Source organism: Mytilus galloprovincialis, chromosome 7, assembly GCF_965363235.1.
Source record: "Mytilus galloprovincialis chromosome 7, xbMytGall1.hap1.1, whole genome shotgun sequence".
Taxonomy (NCBI): Eukaryota; Metazoa; Mollusca; class Bivalvia; order Mytilida; family Mytilidae; genus Mytilus; species Mytilus galloprovincialis.
In genome coordinates this window covers 93,503,317-93,521,094 of record NC_134844.1, presented here as the reverse complement: position 1 = coordinate 93,521,094, position 17,778 = coordinate 93,503,317, and the positions used below count along the sequence as shown (strand labels likewise).

The window sequence follows — 17,778 nt, the reverse complement described above, 5'->3', positions numbered from 1 at the left end:
GTGTTTCCCGTCGTGTCTGTGCATTTTCTCATGAACCATTCAACCAAAGCTTTTGAAATTTTAATATGTTGTTACTGATGACAAAATAGAGGTCAAGTTCCATCATGACAATTTTGACTTTTACCGTTCAGGAGTTATGGTTCTTGAAAGATCGTAAAATGGTGTTTCCATTCACGTTGTTGCATTTACTCATGAACCATTCAATCTAAGCTTTTCAAATATTATTATTTCAAAATGTTGATACTGATGACATAATGGAGGTCAAATTTGATATTGATGATTTTCACTTTCACCATTCATCAGTAATGGTTCTTGTGATATTGCCAGGACACAAATAAATGTAAATAAATCAGGTTTGCTGTCGTTGTGACAGCCTCTTGTTGCACCATAACTTTAGTATAAGTAAATAGAAATCTATGAAATTTAAACACAAGGTTTATGAACATAAAAGGAAGGTTGGGTTTGATTTTGGGAGTTTTGGTCCCAACAGTTTAGGAAAAAGGGGCCCAAAGGGTCCAAAATTGAACTTTGTGTGATTTCATCAAAAATTGAATAATTGGGGTTCTTTGATATGCCGAATCTAACTATGTATGTAGATTCTTAATTTTTGGTCCCGTTTTCACATTGGTCTACATTAAGGTCCAAAGGGTCCAAAATTAAACTTAGTTTGATTTTAACAAAAATTGAATCCTTGGGGTTCTTTGATATGCTGAATTTAAAAGTGTACTTAGATTTTTAATTATTGGCCTAGTTTTCAAGTTGGTCCAAATGGGGGTCCAAAATTAAACTGTTTGATTTCAACAAAAATTGAATAAATGGGTTCTTTGATATGCCAAATCTAACTGTGTATGTAGATTCTTAATTTTTGGTCCAGTTTTCAAATTGGTCTACATTAAGGTCCAAAGGGTCCAAAATTAAACTAAGTTTGATTTTAACAAAAATTAAATTCTTGGGCTTATTTGATATGCTTTATCTAAACATGTACTTTGATTTTTAAAGGCAGTGCTTTAAGGCCTGACTTTCAAGTCATGAGGTTCATCTTTTCATACGCAATCTATGCAGGGGGTCTTTTGCCAGAAATAGATCCGGAAATGTTCGATTTTCTCCTCTTCTTTTTATGGTATGATATGGTTTTTGTTTCTTTCATTTACATTGGGGACTAAAGAAACGATCAGTGTGTATTGTTTGTTTTATAGAACTTGTTATTAATGTGTATTTTGCATTATAAGCAGTCAACCTGACTACAAACTATCATTATTTGTATTCCGTGTGGAAAGAGGTCGGGTCAATTTCGAGTGTTATCTGACATCTAAAGATTTTTTAATTAGTTCAGACGTTGATATAACAATAAAAAGTCGACTGAACATGATTCATATTGCATCTTCTATAATTCAAAGCGGAATTCGGTTTATGAACGAGAAGCGTTTTCAATTTCGGTATTAGTTATGTATGTTGTCTACGTATTATCCTGGTTCCCGGTACTACGTTCCGGGTATTAGCTATTTGATATTTGTGATGTGTGACATTACGATCGGGTACCAGCCAATCTACGTGTGTATGTGTACATGATTTCCCGCCAAAATGACCGACTTACAGCTATGGAAAAATAGTCCATAAACGTTCCATATAATGATATGCAAATTCATAATTAATCGGTAATTTTTTTTATCTTTTTATAATAAATATAACAAAATGGATTCCACAAAATTGAAAATAGCATTATTTTAAGAGGATTTCTCATATTTTTTTCACTTCCGGGCGCAGTAATACGTATGTTTTGAAGAATCTCGAAGAATTTGACAAAGTGAATTGAGAAGGAAACGGATAGATATACGTCCTTGCTATCAGGTAAAACAATTTAAATGTACAGAACAAATTCATTTACTTCACACAAATAGTACAGGCCTAAGCATTTTATTGTCTTATACACGACTTTAGTCTAGTGTTTAAACTTAGCGGTGACCTACAAGGTACAGGTCATACTGGGTCAAGTCTAAATATGTAAACATATCCACGTGCTATTAGGTAGAAAGCATCGTAATGCAATATCTACAATGTTTTCCTCCTTTATACATCGTTTAACCAGATATATTTCTCCTTTATACATCGTTTAACCAGATATATTTCTCTTTCAAATACACTTAAACACGGGTTGTATGTACGTATCTTTTCTATTGTTTTCTTGTCCTTATTAAAGTTCATTTGTTGATGTTTAAATATTTTTGAACGACTGAACACAGGAGTGAATGAATGCAACAATTATATATACTGAAGACTTGGGCTGTACAATGATAGTGTACCCTACGTATATCATACTGATAATTATTCTAGCAGTAATTATGTTAATTTAAGGATGTAATGACAGGAATTCATGAGCTATGCCTCAGGCTTTCTGAAAAAATATCAATGACAATGTAAACAGAAACAAAATATTGACACGAATGATGCTCTCTTCTATGTTATAGTTATTTAGGTATGTGTGTTGCACAAGTTTAAAAAAAAGCACAAGTTTAAAAAAAAACTTAATTAAGTTATAAAACTTTTTTTCAGAGCACAAACCCACTTTAAGAGACTTGTCTACTGCCATACCCATCCAATTTTCATGCACCATTTGCAAGCAAGAGACTGAATGGTTTGCAAAATTAAAAATCAGGATGGTGTCCAATTAAACCAAAAGAACTAAAATGGAGGAATATTGTAGGAGAAATCTAGAGGAAAGTTTTGATTTGTGAAATTGGTTTTCCTGAAAAGTCATTCATCCTAGCCTGCAGAAAGGAACTATAACTATCCATCACCAACTGACAAGCTAATTTTGAGCTTCACATATGGAAAATACCATCAATGTCTATGTTTTCAGCACAGATTTTACAAGTTATGACACAGCTATGCTTTTTTTATACCTGTTAAAGAGTTGTATACTAAATTTTATTTTTTAACCAATAAATATATATTGTGTCATTTAAGAACTTGTATTTTGCCAAAAGATGCATACTAGTGAATGAAAGTGGGTAGTTCATTTTGCTTTGGTATATATAGAATTGAATTACAATTGTTCATGTTATTGGAATGCATATAAAAATAAGGAGATGTTGTACAATGTATATATACATGATATTTAGTGAGTTTATCAAGCAAAAGTGAATAAGAAATAGGTATAAGCAGTTACAGGTACTACTGTACAATCTCAAACAATGAGAAAAACTCATACCGTAAAGAGAATTTCATATTTACAAGTAAGTTTTGTTTTTGCGTTGAATAATTTTCTTCTATTGTTTTAATTGCAAGTATGGGAAGTGGATAAAATGCTAATGAGACAGCTGTTATGGCCACAGAGCCTTAATTGAAAACTTCTTTTTCATTCATACCGGTAGATTTTGCCTGGAGTTAAAAACATATCTGCCAACTTTTCAAAATGCACATGGGGGTTTTACGTGAAAGATGGTTCATATAGTCATACAAAACCTTCAAGGGGGCCTTCAAATGGAAGCAGGACAAGTCGCCCCACTGGCTAATCGCCCCACTTTTAAAAAACCTGCCACAAACTGATTTGTCAAATCGCCCCACATGTGACATTGGTTAAATCATATTTAATATTACTCCTGCCAACTCGCCCTACTTATAAAAAAAATGGTAATACTAATATATAGATTAATATATATATATAATTAAAAATAAAAACTCGCACCATTTTAATGAAAACTAATCTACAAAGAATACAAACAAACCGAAAATTTATTTAATTACTTTTATTGATATACTGAAATTATAATTCAAAAAAAAAAATGTATTGTTGAAGAATAACTAAGTTTTGAAGCTTAGTTATTTGCATAACAATTGAAAAGAAACCTGTTAATTGTATCATAATGCAATATAAGGAATTTAAGTTATATTCAACGGGATAACATCTTTTTCCATAAGTGGGGCGAGTTGGCATTACTAAATTCATCCTGGTTAATAATATATTTATCTAGATATTATCGTTTTCTATTAGGTGGGGCGAGTTGGCAGGAGTAATATTAACAGGATTTAACACATTTCACAAGTGGGGCGATTTGGTAATCCAGGTTGGGGCGGTTTTTTTTTCAAAGTGGGTCGATTTGTCATGGATTCCCTTCAAATATATTCTAATGTGGTTTTTGGCTTCTTCGTGCATTAACAAGCTCATAGCCATTGTTGAATTAATTGTTTTCTTTAAAATAGTCGACAAAATTGCTCTTACAAAATCTCCATTTGGGAGCCTCGAGCTCGATGGGGGAAATACTCTGCAAATACTGACAGTTGGCAGGTATGGTCATCAAAAAAGTTGACATGTTACTATGTACATTTACCATTATGTTACTTGATGTTCTTGCTATACAACAGTACAGAGACTAGTCAATCTTTGTGAACTATTTTTTATGGGAGTCATAGAATATGCGTATACAATCAATAATTAAAAATAGTCTATTTATATTGAAAAAGGAAAAGTTCTTTTATGTCTAAAGAAGAGGGACGAAAGACACCAAAGGGACAGTCAAACTCATAAATTCAAAGCAAACTGACAAGGCCATGGCTAAAAATGCATTTCATGGCGAGGCACAGAAAATATACTGTAAACAGTAGACTATAGATATAGGTGAACTAGGTACAAAAGAATCTTAAATTCTACAAACCACCTCTGTTCTATGGAAGATAATGATATAACTGGACTAGAAATACACACAACCTGTAATTAACTGCCTTTACAGCGCTTTCGCGCTTTGATTGATTATGGGTCCAGTTTTCAAGTTGGTCCAAATCAGGTTTCCATATCAAGTATTGTGCAATAGCAAGAAATTTTCAATTGCACAGTATTGCACAATAGCAAGAAATATCTAATTGCACAATATTGTGCAATAGCAATTAATTTTCAATTGGAGTTATCTTTCTTTGTATAGAATAGTAGTTGATAATATATGTTGGAAATTTGCCAGACATTACTATGATGTCATTTTCTTTTTTTATTTGCCAATAACTTTATGTAAATAACTTCATTGGAAATTTGCCAATATAAAATGTTGCTGATGAAATTTTTTTTTCCTTATCTTATCTAAAATGTTTTTAGATAATGTATGTTGGACATTTGCCAGACATGACTAAGATGTCGTTTTCTATTTTTATTTGCCAATAACTTTATGTAAATAACTTCATTGGAAATTTGCCAATATAAAATGTTGCTGATGAAGGTTTTTTTTCCTTATCTTATCTAAAATATTTTTAGATAATATATGTTGGAAATTTGCCAGACATGACTATCATGTCATTTTCTATTTTTATTTGCCAATAACTTTGTGTAAATAACTTCATTGGAAATTTGCCAAAATAAAATGTTGCTGATGAAGCTTTTTTCCTTATCTTTTCTAAAATGTTTTTAGATAATGTATGTTGGAAATTTGCCAGACGTGACTATCATGTCATTTTCTATTTTTATAACTTTCTGATGTATTTAAATGAGTGTTTATGGTTGCAAAGTCCATTTAAAATTTGAATTGAGATGATGATGATGATGGAGTGGCTTGACATTTGTTTTGTTTAAAAAACCCATATAATGTCAAAAATTTGATCACAATCCAAATTCAGAGCTGTATCACGCTTAAATGTTTTGTCCATACCTGCCCCAACTGTTCAGGGATCAACCTCTGCGGTTGTATAAAGCTGCGCCCTGCGGAGCACCTGGTTGTGTTTTGGTCTGTTTTTCTTATACTGTATGCAATAGGTCTACTATATTTGGTGTATGGAATGATTGTAAGGTGTACATGTCTAGCTGGCAGATGTCATCTGACCGTGACCTCATTTTCATGGTTTAGTGGTCCAAGTTAAGTTTTGATTTGTTTTTTCTAATACTATATGCAATAGGTCAACTATATTTGGTATATGGAAATATTTTATGATCTATATGTCAGTCGCGCAGGTTTTATTTGACCTTGAACTCATTTTCACGGTTCATTGCTCAGTGTTAAGTTTTTTGTGTTTTGGTCTGTTTTACTTAAACTATAACAATGTATAAGCAATAGGTCGACTATATTTGTTGTATGGAAGAATTGTTAGCTGTACATGCCTGCCTGGCATTGTTCATCTGACCTTGACCTCATTTTCATGGTTCATTGGTCAATGTTTAGTTTTCTTGGTTAATGTTAAGTTTGCGTGACAGTTGTAATAAAGCTTTATGTTTAGGACTATCAACATAATATCAATGATTAGTAAAGAAGGCGAGACATTTCAGCGTTTGCACTCTTGTAATGGTTCATATTTAATTTTTTTTTTTTAATTTTCAAATTCCAAATTTTTTGAAAAGTTTTAAGAATAGATTTTTAAGATCTTTTACATTTATTTTGTGTCAGAAACCTATATTATTTCAAAAAATTGATCACAATCCAAATTCAGACAGCATCGAGCTTGAATATTGTGTCCAAATTTGCCCCAACTGTTCACGGTTTGACCTCTGCAGTTGTATCAGACTGTGCCCAGCAAGCATTTAATTTGGTAAAGTAGGGATTTGGTCCATTTTGAAAAAGCCAATAATTAGTATATATAAAGCTGTCACACTGCATTATAGACCATCGTAACCTTTAATCGTCCACAGTTTGAGTTAGAGCTGATGGATATTTCTATAATTTTGACATAATTTGTCCCAAAAGTGGTACCCTATATATACTATACAAATCTTTTTGGATAGAGCAGGTGTGATTTTTTTTAATTTAATTTTTTTTTTTTAAATAAATGCATTACGGAATAACTGTGTTCTCGGCCATAAATGATAATTTAAAAAGCAAGATAGCGATTAGAACAAACACAAAATCCAAGGGCTGTTCCATAAAATCTTAAACAGGACCGCAACTTGAACTGGCCATTATTTTGGTGGTGTGAAATATTAGTTTGTATACGTTTTAATTGTATGCAGGTTTTAAGCGTTGTTATCTTTTTTTAATATGCCTTCCTTAAACTATTTATTAATGAGTAGTCTGAAGAACAAATACAACAATATGGAATATACATATACACTGAAATAGTTGTCACCTTTTGACAGAGAATCCAACTTAAAGGACGACTATTATCAGCTGTTTAAATAATTGAGGTTGACTAAGTATTCAGCCGTTTTTTTCTTCTTCAAATAACGGGTTTACAAGACAGAAGACAATGACAAACTTTTAAAAGTGTAGTATCACAAATATGAAAAATGCAGAATGTATATACTTTGTTTATACTGATTTTGATTTTATTTTGTAGTATTCTTGCAATATTGGGTCAATTCCATCCTGACCTATTGTAAGGTTGTATATGCAGGCATCCCAAAGATCTTGTTTGTTGCCACTCACAAGGACAAAGTACCATTGGTGAGTGATCTAATGTTAGATATATAGTAGTAAGTCATTGCCATTTAAAACACTTGAAAAATGTGTAAAAACTGCTTCATAAGAGCTCTAATGCTTACATAATGATAATATGCCCAAATGTCTTAGCTCTTGACCAAACTTCGTGTAAAGCTCTTCACTTTTGAAAGAACAGGATTCTAATATATTTGTGGGTAATAGACTAAAGATCAGATTACAGGGCCTATAAACATAGTAGAATATATGAAGAACCACTTATAGATAAGTATAGATTATCGGGTTTTCTACACATTGATATCGTAACATATCAGCAGCGAGCCACAATGTGAACCTTTTTGGTGAGCAAGCTTGATAACGTCTCCTCTTGCATTGTGACATCGCTGATAACTTCTCCTCTCACATTGTGACGTCGCTGATAATGCCTGGTCTCATTTTGAAGTCTTGATACGAGAATTAATGAGTGACAGAGCAGATTGATATAGGCGTAGGGAAGGACGATAAGTAAATGATATTTGGTTTGGAATTGTATTAATATTCAATTTGATACATCTCATTGTCATGGTGATTATTTGCCGTGTCACTCTCGGTCATGATCTATTGACTATAACAATTGCTCAGTTTAAATGTTAAAGTTTGTATTTTCTTTGCCGTGTCACTCTCGGGCATGGTCTATTGACTTTAAACAATTGCTCAGTTTAAATGTTAAAGTTTGTATTTTCTTTGCCGTGTCGCTCTCGGTCATGATCTATTGACTATAACAATTGCTCAGTTTAAATGTTAAAGTTTGTATTTACTTTGCCGTGTCACTCTTGGGCATGGTCTATTGACTTTAACAATTGCTTAGTTTAAATGTTAAAGTTTGTATTTTCTTTGCCGTGTCACTCAGGGGCATGGTCTATTGACTTTAAACAATTGCTCAGTTGTATTTCCTTAGCCGTGTCACTCTCGGGCATGGTCTATTGACTTTAAACAATTGCTCAGTTTAAATGTTGAAGTTTGTATTTTCTTTGCCATGTCACTCTCGGTCATGGTCTATTGACTATAACAATTGCTCAGTTTAAATGTTAAAGTTTGTATTTTCTTTGCCGTGTCACTCTCGGGCATGGTCTATTGACTTTAAACAATTGCTCAGTTTAAATGTTAAAGTTTGTATTTTCTTTGCCGTGTCACTCTCGGTCATGATCTATTGACTATAACAATTGCTCAGTTTAAATGTTAAAGTTTGCATTTTCTTTGCCGTGTCACTCTCGGGCATGGTCTATTGACTTTAAACAATTGCTCAGTTTAAATGTTAAAGTTTGTATTTTCTTTGCCGTGTCACTCTCGGTCATGGTCTATTGACTTAAAACAATTGCTCAGTTTAAATGTTAAAGTTTGTATTTTCTTTGCCGTGTCACTCTCGGGCATGGTCTATTGACTTTAACAATTGCTCAGTTTAAATGTTAAAGTTTGTATTTTCTTTGCTGTGTCACTCTCGGGCATGGTCTATTGACTTTAAACAATTGCTCAGTTTAAATGTTAAAGTTTGCATTTTCTTTGCCGTGTCACTCTCGGGCATGGTCTATTGACTTTAACAATTGCTTAGTTTAAATGTTAAAGTTTGTATTTTCTTTGCCGTGTCACTCTCGGTCATGGTCTATTGACTTTAAACAATTGCTCAGTTTAAATGTTAAAGTTTGTATTTTCTTTGCCGTGTCACTCTCGGGCATGGTCTATTGACTATAACAATTGCTCAGTTTAAATGTTAAAGTTTGTATTTTCTTTGCTGTGTCACTCTCGGGCATGGTCTATTGACTTTAAACAATTGCTCAGTTTAAATGTTAAAGTTTGCATTTTCTTTGCCGTGTCACTCTCGGGCATGGTCTATTGACTTTAACAATTGCTTAGTTTAAATGTTAAAGTTTGTATTTTCTTTGCCGTGTCACTCTCGGTCATGGTCTATTGACTTTAAACAATTGCTCAGTTTAAATGTTAAAGTTTGTATTTTCTTTGCCGTGTCACTCTCGGGCATGGTCTATTGACTATAACAATTGCTCAGTTTAAATGTTAAAGTTTGCATTTTCTTTGCCGTGTCACTCTCGGGCATGGTCTATTGACTTTAACAATTGCTTAGTTTAAATGTTAAAGTTTATATTTAATCCAGTTTTATTTCAACAGCCCAGTAGTCAGGACCTCGGTGTTCAGATGAATATCAATTTTATGGTCATTTTTTTTTTTATAAATTTCCTGTTTACAAAACTTTGATATTTTCTCGAAAAACTTAGGATTTTCTTATCCAAGGAATAGATTACCTCAGCCGCATTTGGAACATTTTTTTGGAATTTTGGGTCCTCAATGCTCTTCAACTTTGTACTTGTTTGGCTGTATAACTATTTTGATCTGAGCGTCACTGATGGGGTTATGTAGACGAAACGCGCATCTGGTGTATTAAATTATAATCCTGGTACCTTTGATAACTATTATACCACTGGTTTGATGCGACTGCTGGTGGACGTTTCGTCCCTGGAGGTATCACCAACCCAGTAGTCAGCACTTCGGTGTTGACATGAATATCAATTATATAGTCATTTTTTTTAATTTCTTGTTTACAAAACTTGATTTTTTGGGGATACGATTGCTTTTAAACAATCTGTGGACTTATACCATTGACTCAGGGCCATGCCCTCACGTCAACCGTTTTATTCAAAACATCAAGGAACATCTTAGATTCTTGAGTTTATCTTGCTTGAAATGGTATAGAAAACAAAAGGATTGAACTTAAACAACTGTCCTGTAATGTTCTTCTCATAATGTTCATGTTTCTATCTTTCTCTTGTCTTGTATGGGTGTTTTTAACAACACAGAAAATCAGAATTAAGCAGTATTTATATCTAGTGTTTTTATAAATTTAGAAACACGTCAGAAGATATTCCCAATTTTTAGCTCACCTGGCTCATCACTTGGCGTCCGGCGTCCGGCGTCCGTCGTCTGTCGTCCGTCGTCCGGCGTGGTTAACTTTTACAAAAATCTTCTTCTCTGAAACTACTGGGTCAAATTTAACCAAGCTTGGCCACAATCATCATTGGGGTATCTAGTTTAAAAAATGTGTCCAATGACCTGGTCAATCAACCAAGATGGCCGCCAAAGCTAAAAATAGGGGTAAAATGCAGTTTTTAGCTTATTACTCAAAAACCAAAGCATGAAGAGCAAAACTGACGGGGTAAAATTGTTCATCAGGACAAGATCTATCTGCCCTGAAATTTTCAGATGAATCGTTCAACCCGTTGTTGGGTTGCTGCCCCTGAATTGGTAATTTTAAGGCAATTTTGCTGTTTTTGTCGAGCCTGCAACTTTTGTTGCAGAAAGCTCGACATAGGGATAGTGATCCGGCGGCGGCTACGGCGGCGGCCGCTACGGCGGCGGCGGCTACGGCGGCGGCCGCTACGGCGGCGGCGGCTACGGCGGCGGCGGTGTTAGCTCACTTCTTTAAAGCTTTATATTTTAGAAGGTGGAAGACCTGGATGCTTCATACTTTGTATATAGATGCTTCATGTTACGAAGTTTCCGTCAGTCACATGTCCAATGTCCTTGACCTCATTTTCATGGTTCAGTGACCACTTGAAAAAAAAGTTCAAATTTTTTGTAACGTTGAATTCTCTCTTATTATAAGTAATAGGATAACTATATTTGATATGTGCGTACCTTGCAAGGTCCTCGTGTCTGTCAGACAGTTTTCACTTGACCTCGACCTCATTTCATGGATCAGTGAACAAGGTTAAGTTTTGGTGGTCAAGTCCATATCTCAGATACTATAAGCAATAGGGCTAGTATATTCGGTGTATGGAAGGACTGTAAGGTGTACATGTCCAACTGGCAGGTGTCATCTGACCTTGACCTCATTTTCATGGTTCAGTGGTTATAGTTAAATTTTTGTGTTTTGGTCTGTTTTTCTCATACCATATGCAATAGGTCTACTATGTTTGTTGTATGGAATGATTGTTAAGTGTACATGTCTAGCGGGCAGATGTCATGTGACCTTGACCTCATTTTCATGGTTCAGTGGTCAAAGTTAAGTTTTTGAGTTTTGGTCTTTTTATCTAATGCTATATGCCATAGGTCAACTATATTTGGTGTATGGAAATATTTTATGATCTTTATGTCAGTCCCTCAGGTTTTATTTAACCGTGACCTCATTTTCACGGTTCATTGCACAGTGTTAAGTTTTTGTGTTTTGGTCTATTTTTCTTAAACTATAAGTAATGTGTCAACTATATATGTTGTATAGAAGCATTGTTAGCTGTACCTGTCTGCCTGGCATGGTTCATCTGACCATGACCTCTTGTTCATTGGTCTTTGTTTAGTTATCTTGGTTAATGTTAAGTTTATGTGACAGTTGTAATAAAGCTTAGCTTTATACTTAGGACTATCAACATAATATCAATGATTAGTATAGAAGGCGAGACATTTCAGCGTGTGCACTCTTGTTGGTTATTATCTTGAATATTATTATAGATAAGAGATAAACTGTAACAGCAATAATGTTCAGCAAAGTAAGATTTACAAATAAGTCAACATGACCGAAATGGTCAGTTGACCCCTTTAGGAGTTATTGCCCTTATAGTCAATTTTTAACCATTTTTCGCAAAATCTTAGTAATCTTTTACAAAAATCTTCTTCTCTCAAACTACTGGGCCAAATTAAACCAAACTTTGCCACAATCATCATTTGGGTATCTAGTTTAAAAAATGTGTGGCGTGACCTGGCCAACCAACCAAGATGGCCGCCTCAGCTAAAATAGAACATAGGGGTAAAATGCAGTTTTTTGGTTATAACTCAAAAACCAAAACATTTAGAGCAAATCTGACTTGGGTAAAATTGTTTACCAGGTCAAGATCTATCTGCCCTGAAGTTTTCAGATGAATCAGACAACCTGTTGTTGGGTTGCTGCCCCTGAATTGATAATTTTAAGGAAATTTTGCTGTTTTGGGGTATTATCTTGAATATAATTATAGATAGAGATAAACTTTAAACAGCAATAATGTTCAGCAAAGTAAGATTAACAAATGAGTCTACATGACTGAAATGGTCAGTTGACCCCCTTAGGAGTTTTTGCCCTTTATAGTCAACTTTTAACCATTTTTCGTATATCTTAGTAATCTTTTACAAAAATCTTCTCCTCTGAAACTACTGGGCCAAATTAAACCAAACTTGGCCACAATCATCATTTGAGTATCTAGTTTTAAAAATGTGTGGCATGACCTAGCCAACCAACCAAGATGGCCGCCACCGCTAAAAATAGAACATAGGAGTAAAATTCAGTTTTTGGCTTATAACTCAAAAAGCAAAGCATTAAGAGCAAATCTGACATGGAGTAAAATTGTTTATCAGGTCAAGATCTATCTGCCCTGAAATTTTCAGATGAATCGGACAACCTGTTGTTGGGTTGCTGCCCCTGAATTGGTAATTTTATGAAAATTTTGCTGTTTTTTGTTATTATCTTGAATATTATTATAGATAGAGATAAACTGTAAAAAGCAATAAATGTCAGCAAAGTAAGATCTACGAATAAGTCAACATGACCGAAATGGTTAGTTGACCCCTTTAGGAGTTATTGCCCTTTATAGTCAATTTTTAACCATTTTTCGTAAATCTTAGTAATCCTTTACAAAAATCTTCTCCTCTGAAACTACGTGGCCAAGTTAATTGTAGATAGAAATAATTGTAAGCAGCAAGAATGTTCAGTAAAGTAAGATGTACAAACACATCACCATCACACAATTTTGTCATGAATCCATCTGCGTCCTGTGTTTAATATTCACCTAGACCAAGGTGAGCGACACAGGCTCTTTAGAGCCTCTAGTTTTGTTATTATCTTGAATTTTATTATAGATAGAGATAAACTGTAAACAGCAATAATGTACAGCAAAGTAAGAACTAAAAATTAGTCAGTATGACCAAAATAGTTAATTGACCCCCTAAGGAGTTATTGCCCTTCATAGTCAATTTTTAACAATTTTCTTACAATTAGAAGATTTTCAATAACGTTTTCCACAGAAAGTACTGTTATAGATAGAGATAATTGTAAGCAGCAAGAATGTTTAGTAAAGTAAGATCTACAAACACATCATCAAAACACAATTTTGTCATGAATCCATCTGTGTCCATTGTTTAATATTCACATAGACCAAGGTCAGCGACACAGGCTCTTTAGAGCCTCTAGTTAATAACATGCGAGAGCTCTCTGAATTCCAATCGATACATGTATTTCTGTTATACAAGAACTGAAGTGGAGTTTTCTTATATGTTACCGTTATGAAACTGATATTTGATATAGTGCTTCCATTAAGAAATGATGGTCGTTAATTAACATTTACATATACGTCCTTGCTACAAATCACAAGTCTAGGGTTTGGTTAGGTAATTTGCGCATGCGTATAGTTTTCTCAACTTGAAGGGATATCAGCTTGAATGGTTGCTCTGGATTCCCCACTCCATTGATTAATTTGAAACTCACAAGATCCTTTCTATGTCTGTCTGCTATTGAGGGTTATTGTTGCATAATTTGAAATCATATGCATCATATAAATTAAAAAAGATGTAGTCCACATCTAGAACACCACTTATGCCAAAATGGAGTCTTCCATATTATTGCTTTGAGTTGTCTCCCTTCCGTAAGTAACTTTCGTCAAACGATGATACGTCGAGAAAAATTAAATCATTCTGTCGATAGACGTCTTATTATATTAAAACTGATCGCAATTAAAACAGAGGAATGTGTACGGAAAGAAGTCATGCCCACTGACCAAAAGGAAATTAAATATTTAAAGAGTTAGGAATGGGGTTCCACCTAGAATTCACGTAGGAAAATAGGTGATAATTAAATTAAGGTAGGAAGTGAAATACATTCTCTCATTCTCAGTGACTGCTGTGGAAAGTAAACTAACTTGGAATTGATAGTACAAAATTAAAACACAATAAGTACATTGTTCATACACTTGTATCGAGGATTGGCTATTTTTAAAGTTGAATAAAAAATTAAGATTACGTAAATTACATTTTACGAGCATTTGACACGTGCAGTTGAATTATTTTTGAAAATAATACTAATACATGAATCAATGAAAACAATGGCAATCATATCGCTAAGAGCAATCTGCTCTTTGATTTTAAAAACTTAGGATTTTCTTATCCCAGGAATAGATTACCTAAGCCGTATTTGGAACAAGTTTTTGGAATTTTGTGTCCTCAATGCTCTACAATTTGTACTTGTTTGGCTTTATAACTATCTTGATCTGAGCGTCTCTGATGAGCTTAATGTAGACGAAACGCGCGTCTGGCGTATTAAATTATAATACTGGTACCTTTGATAACTATTGATGATATGAAACTTTAGCATTTAGTGATTCTGCACCAGATGCACGTTTCAACAATAAATGTATCTTCAGTGATGTTACAGTTGGTGAAATCTAAAATCTGGACAGGGAATGCATGATGACGATTCATGCTTTGTTTTAAAATAAGTTCAATTTGTTATCAACAAAAAATTGAACTTAAACAATAGCCATATGTTCATGCAAATACACTCTTGACCTGTTTTAGATTTATTGTCAACTTATTAAATGTGACTTATTTTGTTTAATTGTGTTTCTTTACTAGGTACATGAGGTAGGTAAAGTGAATTACCAAACAAAAATATCAATAGCAAGTTTTTCTTTCAAAAGACCCTTTTCATTTTATTCCCCTTGGAATGTAAGATTTAACAACTGCTAACAGTTCCAGTCTGTTATCTTTGAAAGTCTAAGATCTAGGTTAATTTAGTTTTCTTCCAGTTAACATTACATTTAGTCTGCAGTTGAAAGTTTTTAAACAGTATTAGATTCATAAACAATCCTGGATTTTTACCAAACTTGGACAGAAGGTTCTTACAATTTAAAGATAATATCAACAGGAATATTTTATTGATTTATTTCCTCATTTTTGTTGAGCCTGCGATTAACAGAAAGAGTAGTTGAGACACTGGGTTCCGCAGAACACTTACGAATTTTTCTTTCAACTTTTTATTTTCAACAGGAGAGTGTTGAGACAAGACGTGAAGAGCTTTATAGTGGAATTGAGGAGTTGTTTAAAGACCATGAAGGACAACATCATCTGGTCCTTAGGCCTTTAATATTTGTCAATGCCAAAGATCAAGCTGACCCTGAAATAGAAGTTCTGAAGAAAACAATTACAGAACTTACATTCAACCACCCATGTTGGGGTGAAAGGATGCCGAACGCATGTGTTCCACTGGAGCTCGAGATCGCTGAACTGGTGGCAGAAGGGAAACAAATTATGTCATTGGCTGAAATTAAAGAATTAAATGCCATCAGTGAGGTGTCTGTCCTGTCTCCTGAGCAGCTAACAGATTTTCTACATTTTCAGCATTCTCTAGGGAAGATTGTGTATTTTGATACCCCACAACTTAGAGATAATGTTATCATCAGTCCCCTTCTTATGGTGGAAGTTATGAGATCTTTCATTACAGGTGTGTATATATTTTCAGTGAGTAGTGATGATATGGCTGGTAAAACACTAACATACCAAAATATTGATAACCAGCAATTTTCCAGAGCACTGAGGACTGTTGAACGGTGCCCTATACTAATCTTGTTGTTGGTTTGTCAGAACTTTTATGTATTACAGTTAGTCAAAATTGATCAGTTTTACCTCACCTAGCTAAAAGGGCCATGTGAGCTTTTCTCATCACTTATCGTCTGTCGTCCGTCGGTCGTCGTCCGTTGTTAACTTTTACAAAAATCTTCTCCTCTGAAACAACTGTGCAAAATTTAACCAACGTGGCCACAATCAACATTGGGGTATATAGTTTTAAAAATGTGTCCGATGACCCGTCCAACCTACCAAGATGAACGCAATGGCTGAAATAGAACATGGGGGTAAAATTTGGATGTTGGCTAATATATCTGAAATCAAAGCATTTAGAGCAAATCTGACATGGGGTAACATTGTTTATCAGGTCAAGATCTATCTGCCCTGGAATTTTCCTACATATCAGACAACTTGTTGTTGGGTGGCTGCCCCTGAATTGGTAATGTTTTAAGGAAATTTGCATTTTTTGGTTATCTTGAATATTATTATTATATATAGAAATAAACTGCATACAGCAATAGTGTTCAGCCAAGTAAGATCTACAAATAAGTCAAAATGACCATAATGGTGAATTGACACCTTAAAAAGTTATTGTCTTTTATAATAAAATTTTTTCCTAATTTTTTGTAATCTTACAAAAATCTTCTCCTAAAACTACTGAGACAAATTTAACCAAACTAAGATCTACAAATAAGTCAACATGATAAAAAATGTGGTCAATTGACTCAATAATAAGTTACTGCCCTTTAAAGTCATTTTTGTCGCGCCTGATGGACAAGCGAGAAATAACGAACTACATTGTCGTCGGCGCCATCGTCGTTTTAATAAATTTCAAAAACTTTCTTAAACTATCCTGGATTTTTACCAAACTTGGACAGAAGCTTATTTATGATTATAAGTTAGTATCCAGAAGTAAATTTTGTAAAAAAAAAATCCTATTATTCCGTATTTTACTTATAAATGGACTTAGTTTTTTTTCAGGTAACATAACTTTCACTCTGTGGTTAGTGTTTTAAAATTTTGAAACGTTCTTAAACTGTACTGGATTTGTACCAAATTTGGACAGAAATGTGTGCATGTTGTTTATCATAAGAAGCTAGTATCTATAAGGAAATTTTGTAAAAATTTATTTCCTGTTTTTCCGTATATTATTTATAAATAGACTTAGTGTTAACAGAACATACAGAACATACAGTCTACAGTTGAAGTTTTTTAAAACATTAATTATATTCATAAACCATCCTGTATTTTTACCAAACTTGAACAGAAGCTTTCTTGCAATCAAAAGATAGTATCTAGATGAATTTTTTTTAATAATTCTTTCCCAATTTTTGTTGAGCCTGCGACTCAAAACAAAAGTCAAAGAGACACTGGTTTCCGCAAAACCCTTACTAATTTTTGAACAATTTTTCGTAAATTTTTGTGATCTTTTACAAAAGTCTCTACTGAAACTACTGAGACAAATTTAACCAAACTTAGTCACAATAATCATTAAAATATTAAGTTTAAGAAATGTGTCGGATGACCCTGCCTGCCAACCAATTCGCAACATGGCAGAGTGAGACATGGCTAAATATGGAACATAAGGGCAAAATGCAGTTTTTGGCATATATCTCTGAAGCTAAAACAAAATTATAATGGTTGCATTATTTCATGCATTAATTGTAAACAAAAATATCAGGTGAGAGACACATGCTATACTCGGAGCCTTTAGTTTATATTCACAGCATTAATATTTATGAAAATTTGAAGATGATGGCTGATTTAACTTACGTTTTGTAATGTTTGTAAAAACACAATTGCA

General features: G+C 33.7%; 1 protein-coding gene across 1 annotated transcript in view; it reads left to right on the top strand.

Moving 5' to 3' along the window:
• The window catches only part of LOC143084323 (uncharacterized), a 68,592-nt gene that overhangs the window by 26,094 nt on the left and 24,720 nt on the right, over nucleotides 1–17,778 (top strand). The window contains exons 4-5 of the mRNA XM_076260735.1: nucleotides 7,246–7,352; nucleotides 15,399–15,852. Coding sequence (XP_076116850.1) covers nucleotides 7,246–7,352; nucleotides 15,399–15,852 — 561 coding nt within the window. The remainder of the gene's footprint in view (nucleotides 1–7,245; nucleotides 7,353–15,398; nucleotides 15,853–17,778) is intronic.